Source organism: Leuciscus leuciscus (genome assembly GCF_965113295.1).
Source record: "Leuciscus leuciscus genome assembly, chromosome: 6".
In the NCBI taxonomy this organism is placed as follows: domain Eukaryota; kingdom Metazoa; phylum Chordata; class Actinopteri; order Cypriniformes; family Leuciscidae; genus Leuciscus; species Leuciscus leuciscus.
Genome location: NC_138730.1, coordinates 26819389 through 26837926, shown reverse-complemented (window position 1 = coordinate 26837926; position 18538 = coordinate 26819389). Strand labels below are relative to the sequence as shown.

Here is an 18538-nt window from a genome sequence, read left to right as displayed (position 1 = left end):
AGATGTAGAAGAGAAGAGAAGGCAGATTTAAAATGTATACAAGATTTAATCCAAAAGCAGGTGCAAAGACATAACCGTGTGTCCAACAAAAACACATACAACAACCGACAACCAAAGACTGAAAACAGAGGAACTAAATACACAGAGATAATAAAATTATAATGATGATTAGATGAGATAGTGATTACCGTAAAACTTCAAATAATAGCCGAGTCCCAAATAGACGCCTGTCTCTTTTACACGCCTGGTGTGGCTACAGGTTTGGATAAATAAAGGTCGGTCTCAAATAGAGGGCTGGTCTGTTTTTTTTTTGTTTCGGGTTGTATTTAATCTTCTAAAACCCATCAGATCGTCTGTTTAAGACAGTTCTATGGAGCAGATTGCGCACGCAAGAGAGCCCTGCGCATCTGGGCGGGAGCTGTTAGCGCAAACAAGGCAGGCAGAGTTAGCGGAGGCCGGAGAGGGAGAAGTGGAGGAGAGCGACGAGGAGGAGGAATTCACCAATGAACTTGCAGTTGAGGATCGCGGTGATGATGATAGTGATGAATAGGGTCCTTTTGTATAGTGCAGCGCCGCGTCGCGTCTATGACAACTCGAGGTATCACACACCGGACGCGCACTTTGTCAGTTTATGGCCAGCAATATTGTTATGTTTAAGGATATTATGTAATTAATATCATGTCTGTACTATGTTATGATTGTAGGCTACTGTACAATTAAATACAATCGTTGTTTTGTCTGCAGTCTGAATTCACTTTACCTCAGAGCGTCCGTTAACTGCATGAATTGAGAATATCACCTGAAAATCCGATAACATCAGCAATTTTCATTCAAGCAGCTGCAATGTACACTCATAGAGAATAATGTGCTCGAATTTTAAAGGCGTGGCGCTGCGCGGCGCTTCTCGTCTGGTGTCCGACCCCCTTTAGACATTCGGAAATATAGTAGGCTAATTCTTACATTAACTGATTTATTAAACACAAACACAGATTTGGTAACCTCCTACTGTCATGCTTTCCATCTATCAGCCTATGCTATTTGGATCTTTATCTCTAGGCCTACACTCAACAACATCTCTACACTAAATTAAAGGCCTGTCTCATATAGACACCTGTCTCAAATACAAGCTGGTGCAGTTCTGCGATTTGGGAAAATAAAAGCCCGGGCTATTATTTGAAGTTTACGGTAGATAGTGTCCATGACAACTGATGACTGGCGGGAAACTAAGACAAAGAAACACATGTGACTGATGAAAACAAACTGAAAGTCCATGAAAACAGAAACTAAGAACAAACAAAACTGAGTGTGTGTGACAGTCACACTATTACGTCATAATGTGACAAACTCTGAAATGAGTCATTTTCGGAGCTTGGTTTCAAATAAAAGCTGTTTTTTGATGAACAAGAAAGTTTTGAGTTCTAAAACTTGCAGGATGTTTTAATAGTACAATGACCTCTTGCATGTCAAAAGATCAAGGAAAAATGTATTTCTCAATTCATGACCCTTTTAAAGTGGAAAATAAGAGAAACATTGAATTGATCAAAGTTAGAAGGCTGATCAATTCACAAATCACTTACATCTACCATGGATTTACTGTACTAACATGAACTGTAACCATGGTATGGGATAGTCAAATTGAATGTTACTATATTAGTCATGTATACTGTATTAAATGTATAACAGAGGTAAGGGAATATATTTACAGTATTTTAGTTAGAAACCAAATAGTTACTTTTTTCCATGGAAGTGAGGAGCCATACATGATTTTACCCATGTTACCATGAACTCCAAATGTATAATACTATGGAAAAACAAGTACAAAGAATCAAGGGCTGTACAACACAAACTTAGTCACACCATAGGAATATTTAAAAGGGTGGTATAATGCCCCTTTCACAAGATGTAAAATATGTCTTTGATGTCCCCAGAGTGTCTATGTGAAGTTTTAGCTCAAAATACCTCACAGATATTTTTATATAGCATGTTAAAGTTGTCACTTTTTGAGGGTGAGCAAAAACGCACCGTTTTGTGTCTGTTCCTTTAAATGCAAATGAGATGCTGGAGCTTCAAGGGCTTGTGTCCTTTTACCTCACACAGACATGGGCTGTTTCTCAATATGCGTTCTTCAGTGATCTTGTGTCCTTGTGTTCTCGTACTACGTCATCATCAACCGTCGAAGTTCAATTCCAATACTCAAGAACGCAAGTACAGAGGAAGCATGAAGTGCCCGGATGTGTCCTTGATATCGAGGATGCATCAAATGCAGACTTGAGAGAATCGAACCGCTAAAAATCCCAGAAGACGTTGCGGGCAGTCGACGTACGGAAGGCTGTAAGCTTTAAACTTCTCGTTCTCACTTAAGAGATTCCCGCTGCAAGCTCGAAATACGTGACAGCTCGTGAAAGTTTACATTTGTCGGTCTCTTTTGCTTCATTTTAATAAAGTGATAAAGACCTTAAGAAAGCGGCAGTATTTTTATTGGCATATTAAAAAGAATCTTAACATTGACAAAACATAGGTAACACATAGGCTACTCATAAATACACATGGTAAAATAAAAAAGATATAAACTATGAAAACAATGTCTATAATAATATGAAAGAAATGTTTAAAAGGTTGTGACATATGTTTGTGATGTTGTGTTGTGTTGTATTTGCCGAGATGGTCAGTTAAGCAGCATCGCAGCACATCTCAATTCTCATAAAGATGCGTTCTGTGTTCTCGCGTCCTTCCGAGTTCGTTCTTTCAAGGTCGCCTGGCAAGACCAGTCTCAAAGAGAACGCAAGTCTGTTCTTTGCGTTCTTGGAATTGAGAAACAGCCATGCACTTAAAATTTCAAAAACGTTTAGCCTTTTATGTACAAACCGGAGTCAGATGATGTCAACGGAGTCAATGATGGAGAGACTCTAGAAGAAGTGACAACATGTAGAATGCAACAGGACATTTCTAAATGGTTAGTTGATGAATTTATGTAGCTGATGTGTAGTTATCTTCTAGTCATTGATTAGCATATTCTGTCTTGATAATCTATAAATCGTGTTCAGGGGGCGGGGTTTATGTAAATTCTAGGGTTGGTGATGTCACTAACCCGGGAGGAATGTTGTGTTGTCCCTTCCAGCCGTTTGTTAGTCCTTAAAAAGCTATTTATTTAAAAGCAAATATCTCCCTTTGCTTTGAACTTTGAGCATTGTAACTTGCAAATGTTGTTTATGCTCAAACAGCAACATTACACACTAACTAAAGTTAGAAAAGTGAAATCATAATCAACCACCCCTTTAATTATTTCCCAATAATAATTAGGTTTTTAGTTTACACTTCTTACAGATGTTACTGTTGCTAATATATATTAAAAAGAAAATGTGTGTTTTTGATAAATTATGTAATATTATTATTAGTAACTGTAATTATTTGTGAAATTGATAGGATGATTAGTTTTTGTCCATTCCCTTGGCACTATCAAATCTGGTGCCACTGCTCTCAAATGTTAGTCTGGAGCCCTTCATCAATAATCAATAAATCACTGGTTCACATTTAGATAAAAAAATAATAATAATGCATTCACACCAACTAAACAAATCCAAACTCATATTTTTAGCATAAAGGACAGAACTGAGGCATGTTAGTTTGTCAGCTATCAATAATCGCTGCGTAAGCACATAAGCATAGACACGCACAGTCTCATTAAAGCGACAATTGCCTCAGAAATACCCTTGGCTCACCATTTAAAGGTGAAAGAAACCTAGCTTGGCATTCTGGAACTGTTTGTACATCAGTGCTTGCTGTTTGCGACTCTTATGGATAACGACAGAACCGGGACATGCATTTTCTTCCCTGTTCCAAGCTCAGATGATGTAGTGCTTTCCAATGTCATTTTCCTTTGCTTTTAAAACCATCTTACCACCCCGGGTAATCAAGAGCCAGGCTAAAATCCTGTCTATAATAAAAGGCAAACGACTGATTCTGTGAGGAAAGGCAGTCATTTGTACTTGATAGCTTTTTACATACTGGATCTATTTGCCTGTGCCTTTCAATACGCTTTCGTGGTGTGGGATTCTTCCCCCTGTTGTAATATTTCACCTGAATCAACACCTGCAGAGTGCTATATAAATGCAAATGGTATTTTATTGTGTTGTGGAGATGCTCTTCGCCAAGGAGGTGCGAGCCACATCTCTCCCTTATTGTGGAGGATTCCTTATTCCCTGTCATTAGATTCAGTGGTGTCAGCTCATATCACTCTCCATATGAGAAAGACTCTGCCATATTCTATTAAAAAGCACCTCTGCGACTAGACACCCTCAATGCCCTCAGCCTTAATTATCTGAAAAGACACAATTCACCTTCTTTACCATCTCCATTTGTGGGCGTTCTGGTGCGAACCCATACTCGCTGATTGTATATGTGCGCGCAGCCGCGCACACATGCTCGCAGGGTTGGCACCAGAGCCCAGGCCGTGACTGCCAACCCAATGACTTTCATCTGCACTGATGACAAATGGCCGTGGCATGGACCAGTACGGACTGGAAGCAGATGAAAAGCGGCCCATCTTCTCCCGCACTGCATTTAATTACCCAGCATATGTTAGAAATCACTCCAGAGAGGATTTGGGGAACGCTTGTTGATCTGCAACATGAAAAGAGCTCTTTCTCTTCTGTTTCATTTTGTTTAATTCAGTTTGCACAAATCATTGATGTGGTGGGAGGGCGGGCGCGACGGAGGGCGCGTTTAATCTGCTCGGCCTGGCTGACGAAAGGCTTCCCGGTGGCCAGAAGGGGAGAAAAGTCTAGATCTCTCATCCTCACCGCAGGGTTACAGCGGCACTCCTGGTCTGCTTCTTATTAAGCGCGCATTTAGAAGGTGAGCTACGAGTTGTTTTTGGCAGGCTAGGAAAAAGGAAATGCAAATGTATCATGACGGAAATCGGCCTGGGAACGTTCCCCACCTTGCTATTGCACAAACTGCACCATCAAAGGATCCCCCCCAATTAGAGCTGAATTCAAAGCCTTTTTCTCTGGTGTACTCAACAAATATAGGCAGAATATGATCGGACATTCAACACCCAGCTGAGGGATTTAAACCGACGGACCCTGCACATCTTATGATGTTCAAAGATGACAATGAGAGGGCAACAAGCAGCTGCGAGTCGTCAAATCAGTGTGATTCCGAACCAGAAGGAAGATTTTTAATTACGTGGTTAGGATAAAAGTCCAGGAAACTTGGAATTGTGATGGAACTATTAATGACATCGGACACTTGTTTATGCTTATTCCAAAGTGAACTCGCCTGGAAGTACTGTAATGAATGTGTACTTTCAGTGGAGACACTGGGGTCATTTCTAATAATTGTTGATATTACTGAACTCACCCCGGAGACACGGATATGCATTATTCATCGCGCTCTCTTTGACATCCCTCTCGTTTGAGCATTTTATTCAAGCTGGACCTATCATATCCATATTCATCAGGCTGCAAAGAGGTCACCATGGGCAATAATCCTAGTCGCTGATGGTACGATATCAAGATGGCAAAGACATATTCATTAAATTCATTCTGGTATAATTTCACAGATAATAACGGGTGAGCAGATTGGACTGCTGTATGTCAGACTGCTTGTTTGATTATGAATAAGCCGCTCTGTACGCTTCTCTGCTCATTGTTCTCAGTAAAAGAAAAATCTTGTTTTCCAGCATGAATCAAGAGTGAGAGACAATCAATAAAGCATAAAACCAAAAGAAAATGTTATTTCAAGAGTTAATTAGAGACGGAAATTAAAGTTTTCTTATGTTTCTTATAAAGACTGGTTGAAACCAAAAAAACAAAGATATAAATGAAAAGATGAAGATAGTTGATGTGAAAATTGCTTCAAAAGGTTCTACTCTTTTACTCTCTGGAAGCATCAAAGTCCTTCTTCAATCAGCCTGCAGTCTCGACATCAAATCTCTGCCTGGGAAGTGTGTTTGTCTCTTTATAGGAGCACAATGCATCTTTCAACTTTCTGCATGAACGTAAAAATCAGGTTGTTATAAGTTAAGAGCATCATCAAGCCAAATTGCTGCTGAAAGGGTTTAGTCTCTGCTCTCTGTTAGATTAGGGTCAAAAGGTCAGAAGCCAGAACTTATGCCTAACCTTGCAACAGTGTGCATGTCTACCTTTTATGTAAAGTTTTTATGTTATGATTGATATATGTTTGCAATTTCCATGAAACTGTGTATTGAAGATCAATAAAAGCTTTTGGGTCCCAGACTTTATCTCCTGCTCTTCTATTTGCCTCAAACCTCAAGAATACAACAGCTATCCAATTGTGTCCAATGGTAATTGCAGAGTAGCGGTACAATTACTATCTGTCATACACTCTCAGAAAAAAATGGACAAAAGCTGTCACTGGGGCGGTACCCTTTCGAAAGGTACATATTGGTACCAAAAGTGTTATTAGTTATTATTAAGTTATTAGTACCTAAATGGTACATTAGAACATTTTTAAAGGGTACCTTAGTAGTGACAGCTTTTTTGTACCATATTTTCTGAGAGTGTACCTAAGCTTACCAACAGATGCTCACTCTGGTGAATTGTTACTCAAGAACATTTGTTTTTTATCATTATTATCAATGTTGAAAACAATGTTGTTGTGTTGCTTAATATTTTTGTGGAAACTGTAATCAACTTTTTCAGGATTCTCTGACGAATAGAGAAACCTTTTGTAATATTAGACATTACTTTACGGTCATTTTTTTTTATCAATTTACGTGTCCTTGCTGAAAAAAAGTATTAATTTCTTTCAATTCTTTTAAAGTTACATTTAAATATATGTACAGTTAAATTATGTAAAATAAGGGCTCATTCAGCAATTCTGTGTGCATCTCATAATTTAATTACAATTAATAATATGTATTAACATAAAATATGTAAATATAAATCAGCATATCAGCCTCCCTGCCCCCCAGATATCAGCCTTAAAAATAAATTAAAAAACATCTCAGTCAACCACTACTTTTTATTTTATTTTGCTGTTTATAACATCAAAAGGGGCATAGGCATGAAAAGAAAGAAAATATGAAAATGGTCTATAGATCTTATGGTTAGTTGTTTATGAGGACCCTGTCTTTTATGTATGTATTATGTCACTCTTATCTTGATGAACAAGACCATATTTCATGCTCACTAGAGATCAAAGAATGAATGTCTACATAAAAGCCAAGAAATGAGAACAAGCAACCAGCCATTGACCATCATACAGAATACATTCAGCACTTGAGACGTGAAAGATGACGAAATTTGAAAGAGAAACCAGGAGGAAAATGTTATTGCTCAAAGGTCGCCCTTTCATAGCTTAATGGAGTTCTCAGTTCTGCCTCATCAACTTTGTCTCAGATGTTTATCCTAGAATTTGTTCAAATCAATTAAAAATAGACGCAAATGTGTCATATGTTGACATATAGCAATAGAGGTATAAAATTAGCACCTCTTTCTAATGAGAACCAAAGCATAATCTCTTTATGGTCCAGGAGGAACATCTGAGAGCTTCAAGAGATTTTGCAACTTCTCTTTCCTATGGGAAGATAGAGAGATAAGCCACCCTATACTGTACATTACTCCGCTGATCATTATTCAGAACGGGGGAAACATTTGTGTTCAGTCACTTCTCTTTTGCCCGGATCCCTCCGGCTAGAGTGAATTGGAGATGAGCCAAAATCTAATAAGGTTCAACCTGGCTGTCAGGGTTTTGAGTGTGTGAAGGTAGAGAGGTGTGTGATATAGTGGCTGAGAGATAATGTATTGTAAAAGCCAAGGATAGTAGAGCAGGTGGCGTGTTGGAGTATCTGGCTCATTATCCTTAAAACAGGAAAGCTTTTGGCTGTCTTTGCGTTTAGCATCAAGCTAACTACTTACAAGCCTGTGCATATAAAGCAATCACATTGCTAGCGGACTGGAGCCAATACATAAAAGAAAATACGCTTCCTTTTGTGATGATGCTTTTTTTCCTCTTTGTGTGGCTCATTTACTGTAGATCACAGTACGACTATAAAATCCACATCGCATCAAAGAGGTTTGATCAAACACCACATGTGATATTCATTAAAAACATGATCATCCACATGCCAAAGAGTTTTGATCAAACAATGCATCAGATATTCACAAGCTAGGAAAATGACTAAAACACTTTAAAAGCCAAAGCCTGGGCTTTGATGGGACAGCATACATCAACCCCTGCCTTCTCTGTAAATGAATATTAGCAAAGCTTTTAAAAGAGCCTCAGAGTAATGTTATATTACTGATTCAAATGTTCACATGTAGGAAATATGCAGGCAGAGCATCTGTTCTTCACATGCACTTCATTAAGGAGCTTGATTGACACATCTTCACAAAGTACTATTAAACCTCATCATGACAGAAACATGAGACGTGTGTGCGAGGGTATCTGTTTCACTGTGCCATAATGAGAAATGCTTTCTAATTGGCAGATATAATGCTACTATATCAAAAAATCAGCTCAGCAAATGTGATAATCAAAAGTGTTTAAACTTTCAAGCACATCATATTTCTGTTTTAAATTGTATTTTTTCTCACTCTCTCTGATGTTTCGATGCATTCAACAAACTGCCTTTGCAGCCTTTCTACGGTTCCAGTTGCAAATAAAGTTTTTTATATTTGCGTAGGGGAGACCGGGGACAGTTGCAACAGGGGACGGTTGCAACATGTCATTTTTCTCCAATCAGAAACAAGCTAGAGTGATGACACTCATACTGTACATGCACAGTTAGACCCTCCACCCACCAAGAAGACAGTAGACATATTCAACATCTGCTGATGTATTTATTGAACAAAACTTGTTTTGGAGGTATGAAAGTAATTTTTTTCATGAGATATATTTTTGTCATACTGTCCTGAAATTTTGTATGATTTAATCAAAACTTACATAGTTTGAATTGTTGTTGTGTTGACTACTAAGTGACATGGTTAGCATGTGTCAAAGTCAGCGTGTCTAGCAGGCACATGATGTTCTGTCATGGCTGATAGGGTCGGGGACGGTTGCAACATGTTATAAATTGCATGTTTAATAAAAGTTTGTTGCATTACAAATTGTTAAATTCTTCCTGTCTGACACTGAAATATGGAGAGATTGAATAGCATCTGTAACACCTGCACACTGAATCTATGTAGGCCTATGTTCTACACATGAACAAACAAAACTCAATAACTGTTATTTGATAAATATGACTAAATAAATAAATAATAGGCTACAATAATATTATTGAAATAAATAATACTATAATATTATAGTAGGCCTAAAACAGTTAATATTTTCAGAATTCTTTGCTCATTGAGACAAAAAGCTTAAGTTAATTAATGAAATTTAAGGTATTTTTAACATGTTGCAACCGTCCCTGGGTTGTGTTGCAACCGTCCCCTGGGTCGGGGTCAGTTGCAACATCTGACTTCTTCCATTCAAATAAATACTGTGAACGATATGTCATATATAATCATCTTTAAATGGTATGGGTAATTAGCAGACAGATGCAAGTTTAATATATACAAATTTGGTTGGTCTAGTCCAAATAGTCTCTGAGTAATTGAGAGAAATGCAAAAAGTGTTGCAACTGTCCCCGGTCTCCCCTACCACATATCTTCGTCATGATTCCTCATGATACAACTCCTTTAAAATGAAAACTTTCTCACAAAAGCAAGAGCCTGTCTCAAGAGGCCTGCGTGTGCCAGGTCTATGCACAATAGCTTGCTAGTCATGTTTAATTAGCATCACATGTTTAGCAGAAATAGCGATCATGTGCGGCTAAGGCACAAGACATTGCCAGACACTCCAGAGAAATAAGTCTGCGACTGGACAGCTCTACTGGCTTCTGGGCACCCCAAGTACATTATCTAAATAAACATGTCAGCTCAGTTAACAGGCAGCCACTGGACGTGATCTAAGATCCCTTTTACACCTGGTATAAACATCCATTTCGGGTGATTTCTTTGAAAAAGAACCGAAAAGTGACCACACTGTATCTGACCAAAAGTAGTCAAAGGAGATGCACTACCATTCAAAAGTTTGGGGTCAGTAATATTTTTTTTCTTTTTATAATTAATACTTTTATTAAGCAAGGATGCAATAAATTGATCAAAAGTGACAGTAAAGATATTTAAAATGCTACAAAAGATTCCTATTTTTATTTCTATTCAAGAAAAGAATGCATCACAGTTTCTACAAAAATATTAAACTGTTTTCAATATCGATAATAATAAGAAATGTTTCTTGTGCACCAAATTAGCATTTCAGAACAACACTGAAGACTGGAGTAATGATGCTGAAAATTCAGCATCATTACTATTTTAATATATATATATATATATATATATATATATATAATAGAAAACCATTATTTTACATTGTAATAATATTCCATCTGTTTTTACTGTTTTGATCTAATAATACAGCATTGGTGAGCATAAGAGACTTCTTTCAAAAAACAATCTTATTATAACCCCAAACATTTGAACAATACCAGGTATTAATTTTAGCCTTCTCAGTATTTTTCAAAATTTGTCCGCCTTTCTGATGATATTTGTTACATTTATGCATTTCACATAATGAATTCAACATAGAATGAAAATAATAATTAAACAATAGTGCTCAGCCCTAGTTGTCATCAGGAATGGCCTCAGTGCACTAGACTCGGTACATATAAAATATCAGAGCCAGAGGATATAGCCTATTTTGCTTTACCTTGCCAACATAGAGAGGTTCATCTCCTGTGTATTCCTCCAGGACGAAGAATTGGTTCCACACCCAGTTGCGCTTGTGTCTTTGAAGGGATGCACCCACACTAGCTCTGATGGGCCTCAGGGAAGTCGGACGGAGCGGGACAGAGTTCAGTGTCATCCCCCTGCAGCCCACGTCCCACTGGGCCAACAGCAGCATAGTCATCACAGTCAGCCCAGTCCACACTGCAGAGCTTATCTGCATCTTTTGGATGAAAGATGAAAGTAAAAAAAGGAAACAAAAAAAATACACTCCTCCGTGTTGAACGGGCACCAGAGATCTTGAGGCTAAGACGTTGCTCCTGGGAAACTGTGCACCACCCTCAGCACTGGCGCGGGTATCGGGATAGAGCAGACCGTCTGACCAGTAATTGATGGGAGAGACCACAGGAATGAACGATGATTGTAGCTGAAGCTCTCAAACCTGCGGCGAGAACAGACATCAGAGAGAGAGGTTGAAGAAAATCAGAGTGAGAGAAAAGAGTCAAAGAAATATACAAAAAGAGAGTCATTTTTACAATAGCACTTCACATTTGAACCACAGATTTAGACAACATGACTTTTGGCATTTCAGAGGTTGCAGTCTGAGATGCAGGTGCAGGCAGACCACTACAGGTGAGCAAAACGGACATTCAGCTCTTTCCTCTAGATGGGCATTTGACAGCACTGCTGAAAGTGGAGCACATTAATCTTTAGTGCTGAAGGGAACCGGGGAGGGAGGGGGAAACAGACGGAAGGAGAGGAATAGAGTTCCAATGCAAAGGTTTGGAGAAATAAAGCAAATATGTACCATCCCAAGTCCCAACAAAGGAGTGAGCATACTTGTCTTATGCAAGGCAGCATATGGGTCAAATATGTCAAATAAGTTTAAAACACCTGTTCTCTGTATTCATGATGGTTTCATATGGTTTTGAAACCATTTTATATGGCTTTTTTACCATTCTCGAAAAAAAGGTTTTCAGTTAATACAAAATTAATAAAATAAAATATTTCATTTTAATGCTCAATTAATAATGTCACGTGATCTATCAAACAAAACGTAATAACATTTACCTCTTGAATGTGTGTACACATCTTAATCATAAAAAAAAACCTTTTAAATATATTTTAAGGTAAAAAGGTAAACACCACATGACATTTTACAACTTTAGCTAACCTTGCTTTGTCATAAAAAGGTAAAATTATCTTATTAATAAATAATAATGAGCAGAGAAGCATCTTTGTTCATTTTTTTTAAAGAAATACTAACAAAAGATTTTGCCAAGTACTTAATGTTTTCTTTTCAAGAATTAATAAGGCTTTTTTCTTCATTATGATGTAAGAGTTGTACCATTTTTAAACTTAAAAATATCTAAATTCATTTCAATTTGGACTGAACTCGTTTCATAATTGATGAACTTTACAACATTGACCGTTATTGAACTGATTCAACTGAAAGTTGAAATAATAGAAACAGATGGCTTCAACTAAAGTATATACCATCAATTAATTTGGATATTCATAGAAGTGGTATAACAGGTATGAATTGCATTTTAATGTTTTTTTAAATAAACGAATAGTTCCTGACAAAATAAAACAACGAGCATAATGTCTTTGACCCACAGTTTATCATCATCATATTTCACAGGTATATTACATTATATTATTCTTCATTTACCAGTCACTTTCTAATCTAATGTGGCTTTGCTCAAGAGCACAATGGCAGTGGCTCATGAATGGACCCATCTGGGGTTTGAACCTACAACCTCCAACTCAAGAGCTGCTACTAAGAACTACAAAGCTGCACTGCACCTAATGTGTTATGTAAGTGACACTGGATTTTTATATTGTATAAAACCCCTCATGCTCCAAATTGAAAAGGAGAACTACAATTTAAAAGTGTGCACTCTAAGTTGAAGTGACAAAATTCCAGGCACAAAATTCTCCTAAGGGGTCCCTGGAGCTTCTCGGTCCGAGAGAGCCTTTTAGGTGTTTCTAACATCCTTTTAAAGTGAAACACTTACAAGTCTGGAAAAAAAACAGTTCAAAAGGGATTTGGGTAGAGCACATATACGTTCTCTAGAGAAATCTGTCCTTCCAGCAGTTCAAACCAACAGTAGCAGGATTCACGCCTCAACAGCTTATTTTGATGTTGAACGGGATGTCAAATCTCCACAGAAATCCTTCGTTGTCCGAGAAAAGATGAGATCTGACCTACACTTTACAGAGAGAACAACTTCCATGTTGGGTTTAGAGTGCGTGGCATTTCAAAACTACGCAATTATCGCAGCATGTACATAAGATTCATTATATTTCTTGCAGGTTTAGGTGGACTTCAAACGATGTCTCTGTTTCAAAGTGTTTAAGAGTTAGCATCGTTAAAAAGTGTTGATGGTAATATAGGGTTTAAATAAAAGGTGTTAAACACATCTGCGACATTAAAGCTTTGACGGATACTGTAACTCTGCAAAATAATAGCATAATTGAAGCTCGAGCTCTGAAGGTGAACAGAAGAGTAAATCAAAAAGCATCCCTCTGGGATTGCATTCCCTCCTTGTATTCTCTCCAAGCTCAAAAGCACCAGCGCTGCTGGAGAAGAACAGAATGTCTTGCGCTTTGCTTCAGAAGACCACAGTGCCAGGACCCTTCAGTGGGGAAAAGTCTCATCTAATGCCTGTAATCTCTATCATAAGCTTCACTTTATAGGGGAATTACAAGTGCTTAGCAGCTGATTATATCTCTATGCGTTTGACTGAGTAGATTCTACAAAAAGTTTTCAAAAATGGTTGACGATGGGTATCAAGAAAGCACACTTATGGAAAAATAATCCTCTAAACATCTCAATTATCTCTGACCTCCAATAGTTTCATTGAAGTGCTACATGACACCGCTGCGAAATAAAAAGAGCTTTGAGTCTGGAATGCTTATAGCGTAGCGCAGGCTAATAGAGAGCTGGAAGGTGATATGAATCATTTATCATTCGCTTGCATTAAAACACAGCAAACAAGGACATAGGAAACAAACCCAGGGATTGTTTAATGCTGTGCTCCTGAAGCAATATCTTAGGACAAGTTTGCACGACTAAATTGCTTAGGACCCAAATTAGGACTGAAATTATAATGAAGGAAAATTGCAACACAATACACAAAGGAATTTATTTCAGAAATTAACATGAGGACAGCATGTCACAATCTTGATTATACCTTTGCAACATCGACACCATTATTGAACTGAACTGAATCAACATTGATCTGACTTCAGCTGTATAATGCCTTCTGCAGAGCAGCTTATAGCTGAACTGAACTCGTTTCATAATTGATGAACTTTGTAACATTGACAGTTATTGAACTGATTAAACTGAAAGTTGAAATAATAGAAACAGAATGCTTCAACAAAAGTATATACCATCAATTAACAACCTATGAGCTCACAACAGGTCTGTTTTTAAAGTTTTACAAGTTATCGTTGTTGTTCCCCAATGGAGAAAATGAATGGAGCTTTTACTTCTGGCACCCAACTCTTGCACTCTATTATTTTCTGTAGAGCTGCTTTATGGCTTAAATTGAAAATAGTTTCATAATTGATGAATTTACACTGTTAGTTTTCAGTTTGAAGCTTCTTTGAAACAGTCTGTATCAGGATCCATCATAAATCCTTTTTGGTTTTATTTTATTATTCTCTGATTATTTTGGATGGATCAAATAATGGATCGTGACTAAAAACCTATTACGAATTACTGTACATTACAAGGCGACTATATGCCATGCCATGAGTGTACTATATTTGTTTCTCTTCTCCGTCCAGCCCCCCACTAACATTTTTCCCCGCCCGAATCTGCTCACTGTCAGGCTTGGCTGAGGCCCCGGACTTTGTGTTCAGCACAGATCGCCCAAATGGTCTGGGACAGGATGATGAAGTCTCATTAGCCCCCCATGCCATCTGACGAGAGGAGCTTAGGCTTCAGCGCAGACCGCCCTGTGAGAGAGCGCCCACAGCCACAGCCAGAGACTCAGCTCCAAAAACCCATCTCAACACACTATCTAGTCATAGCCCCCCTGCGGTGCAAGAGCGATTGTGGCACGCACCAGGGACAGTATGCTCGAACACAGAGCAAAGCAAGGCTCCTGGCATCTGGACATCAAACACAGCACATTGCGGACTGGTAGCATATGGCCTTCTTATTATGGCTGCCCTTCGCTGTGCAGACTCTTGAGGGTGACTATGACAAGATTACGAAAGGATCTGGGCTGGATATGGCTGCTTATGAGAATGCGAGATGAAAATTTCTAATAAAGAATACATTTATAATTTATTAAAAGACAATTTTTCTGGCACTGTTTCATTACATGCTTCACAAAAAAAGCCTTTTCATATTATATTTTCATAAAAGTGCAATCAGTGCATCGTGTTAATGCAAAACACAGTCAATTAAAAATTCCTGGAACAAAATGTTTATAGGTGACCCAGAAAAATATTATTGGACTGCATTTGAAAATAAACACTATTTCAGAATTTCTAATTCTGCAAGTGTCCCTTGCAGTTTCTTTGTAATTAATTGTGAATTTTACTAGCTACTTTTTTTTTTCAGTGTACAGCATGGCCTGGCAAAACTACACCAGTCCCATTCCACAAACATGTCCAAAGCCCTAAAACTACCATTTTACAACAGTGGTTCCCTTTTTCATAATCTTTTCTTGGGGCCAAAAAAACAACAACACGACAGCCATGGGCTATAGCATATACAATCTTAGTGGGACCCCCATATTTCAGGGCGACATTTATTGGTCATCCCTCTCTGAAGACAGCCCTTTATGCTTGGGCACGATAGTGCAAATATGCTACAACCAGATGTTAAGTCAGGAAGTAGCCTAAGCAATTGTAACAGCACAAGGAAACTGAACATATTCTGCAAAGAATTACTTTATATGCCTACTGACCAACACACCCAAATCCACAATTAATTTTTTGGACAGCCTATAAACTAAATCAAGTTGGCCTCACAAACAGTTCCCTCACCGCGCCACCTAGCGGCCGTCAGCTTCACATTACAAGTGAAGTTTCCACTACGAGCCTCCGTGCTGTTGTTGGCATTGCAGTGGCGTCCTGACAGAGAGGTATTTGATATCGATACGGAGGTGTGAGGAAAATCTGCACCTCTGTATCTGTTATATCTGCTTTTGTTTTGGTATAATACTACACATAAAATTAAAAACAACAACCTCTGTAACTAACATTGGGCAATTTTCCCATCAAAAATAAATCTTTCACAGTCACACTACAGACGACAGTATTTGCATCACAAATGCGACTCTCTGGCAAGGTCCCAAATATTGCTCTTAGGACTGAGAAATTGTACTTCGCAGCGGCTCGATTAAAATGCTGACTGCCAGACCTTAACTTTTGGACATCACAGATGCTCCTGAGGGAAAAGCGCTGAATATTAAAACATCACAGGCAGTGAGAGAAACTTTGAGAAGCGGCTCTTAAAATCTTGATGCAGACCACACTGTTCTACAATATTTTAAACTGCATAGTGCGTGAATATATTGTATTGACTTAAAAAGGCTTCGTTCATTTTTCCTTTTTATTATTTTTTTTCCCCATAGCAAATGCAATACTTTCATTGCAGTCCGTTAAATAAAACAGACATTTTCTGAAAAAAATAAATACATAAAATAACAAAAAATACTGCCCTTTCTCAACTTTTAGATGTCATTCTATAATGATTGTGTAGCCGTATGTTAATACCACACCGCAAATACACTCAGTCTGTACGGTATTGCACCTTAGTAAACGCTGCAAAAAAATCACGCTCACCTTTTCCTCTTGGTCCTTCGCGCGCGGATAAATAGTCAATGTTCTTGTGAAAATGCAGAAGGATTCCGTCACGTCGCAGGCGCTCTAGACGCGCTCTTCCCGAATGAGTGAAGGAAACATATTCAGGAGCATCCCTGCACTACAGGCGTCTTTCCCTCCGTTCCGCTCAATCACTGCGCTGCTCGCTCACACTCCGCGCGTCTACAATAAGCCCTATTGAGAAGCCACAGCTGCAGCGAACCTCAGCCAGGGGAGAGCACTGTGGAGAAACTCACAAAGGGACCACAACACTGTCGGCCATCCGTGAAGCATGCCTCGGGAGTCACAGTCCTCACAAACTCTGGGAAAAAAGTGGTAACGCGCAACTTATTGTCCCTAGTGAAAAGTGGCTGACAAAATGGACAAGTCTCTGTTAGTGTGCTAGAGGAGCATCGCTCATCAGGGAAACGTTGCACTGAGGGGAGGTGCCGATGTCAGTCAGCGTATCCAAGGAGCCGTGGCGACTGTAGGATTCTAGGGGGGCACAGAGGGGCCCAAGTGTGCAGAGAGGGACTAAATTAAAATCTCGTCAGTGTGATTCTGTGTTCCTGAAATGTGGGTTCAAGCACTTACAATTATTATTTTTTTCAATCTAATTAAGAATCATATATCTCAACTGATGGTGTGATCTACACAGGAAACCCATCTGTGGGTATAAGTTACAACTGATTTCCAAACATTTAAATTGAGCATAAGGCAGTTTACTAATAATAACTTTTGACATAATTCTATTCCCACTTTATTCAAAAATTATTTATTCAAAAATACATTAAATATTGAAGAACAGGTTAAAGGCACACTATGTAAGATTTTTTGATTAAAATATCCCAAAAACACTTGAACAATGTTATATATTTTCTTGATTTGTGTACTTACATTATCAAAAATGTTTCTAAGAATGTTTAAATCCGGAGAAATAAGCAGTTGTGACCAGGACACGAACAGTGTCCGTGCATCGCCTAACAATGACATCATACTCATGTTACCCTCGATTTCTGGTTTTATTTAGTAGAAACCATGGAAACACCAAATATGCTTTAATATATTATGTGTTTTATTAGACAGGTGAGCAACTGTTCATCGACAGAACAGTTGGATACATTCATCGACAGAAAACTAATCATTGTTATACAGCTCAACCGTTAGTCTTTTTGTTTAAATCTTGATTTACCGCGAGTACCATTTTTTCCATGCCTAAAATTGATCTAGCTCACTGCAGTGTGCAACAAGTGTCTCATATAGTAGCCACCGACCGAACGCACAGAGTAGCATTATAACAACTTTCAACACACTCAAATGTATCTAATATGATAAAACAGTGCTGCGTTACCCCACATGCGCATGAGCGGAAGAAGCGGAAGCACCAGTCATTCATGAATATGATTTCTACCCCAGTCCCATTGTATTCTCCACCGGCTGTTGAGGTGAAGACAAAAACTCCAATGATTCCACGAAATCAAGGTGTCATCAAGCTATGCCTTTGTTTTGAATAAACAATCTCTAGTGGAGAAAAGTTCCACAGTGTGCCTTTAAGTAAAAATATAATCAATATGTAATATAGTGCATACATTTATCAAAATGCTTTTCTATAGAGTTTTTTTTTAAATCTAAATAAATAACGAGTCATGGTCATTGAATCGCTTTTCTGAGGTAAATATATGGTAAGTAACATAACGTCACGTGACATTGTTCCGATTTTCCATTTTCCTTAAGCGGTGTGTTCATAAACAAAACACTGCCTGAGAAGTGAGTGACTGGACAGCCAAGAACTGCCTTCAGTTTCGGATGCAGCTGGGATCTTTTGCTGTTTGTATCAGTCAGCTTGTCTGTCTTCTTGGCGTTCAATACTTGCGTCCCAATTCAGAGGTGGCATCCTTCAAAGGCTGCATTTAAAGGCTGAATGTGTCACAGCGGAAAGACAAACGCTGTCCCAAATCAAAGGCTCCTTC

General features: G+C 38.4%; 1 protein-coding gene across 3 annotated transcripts in view; it reads right to left on the bottom strand.

The window, feature by feature from the left end:
• Nucleotides 1-16947, bottom strand: part of cdh7a (cadherin 7a) — a 58380-nt gene extending 41433 nt beyond the window's left edge. Inside the window, exons 1-2 of one of the 3 annotated variants that reach the window (XM_082172240.1) lie at nucleotides 16551-16947; nucleotides 10720-11178 (exon numbers count right to left, since the gene is read on the bottom strand). In XM_082172240.1, the coding sequence (XP_082028366.1) occupies nucleotides 10720-10959 (240 nt within the window). In that variant the 5' untranslated portion in view covers nucleotides 10960-11178; nucleotides 16551-16947. Of the gene's footprint in view, nucleotides 1-10719; nucleotides 11179-11272; nucleotides 11411-16550 lie in introns of those variants that run through there. The other 2 variants (XM_082172242.1, XM_082172241.1) reach the window with 2 other exon arrangements.
• Between the last annotated feature and the right edge of the window lie 1591 nt (nucleotides 16948-18538).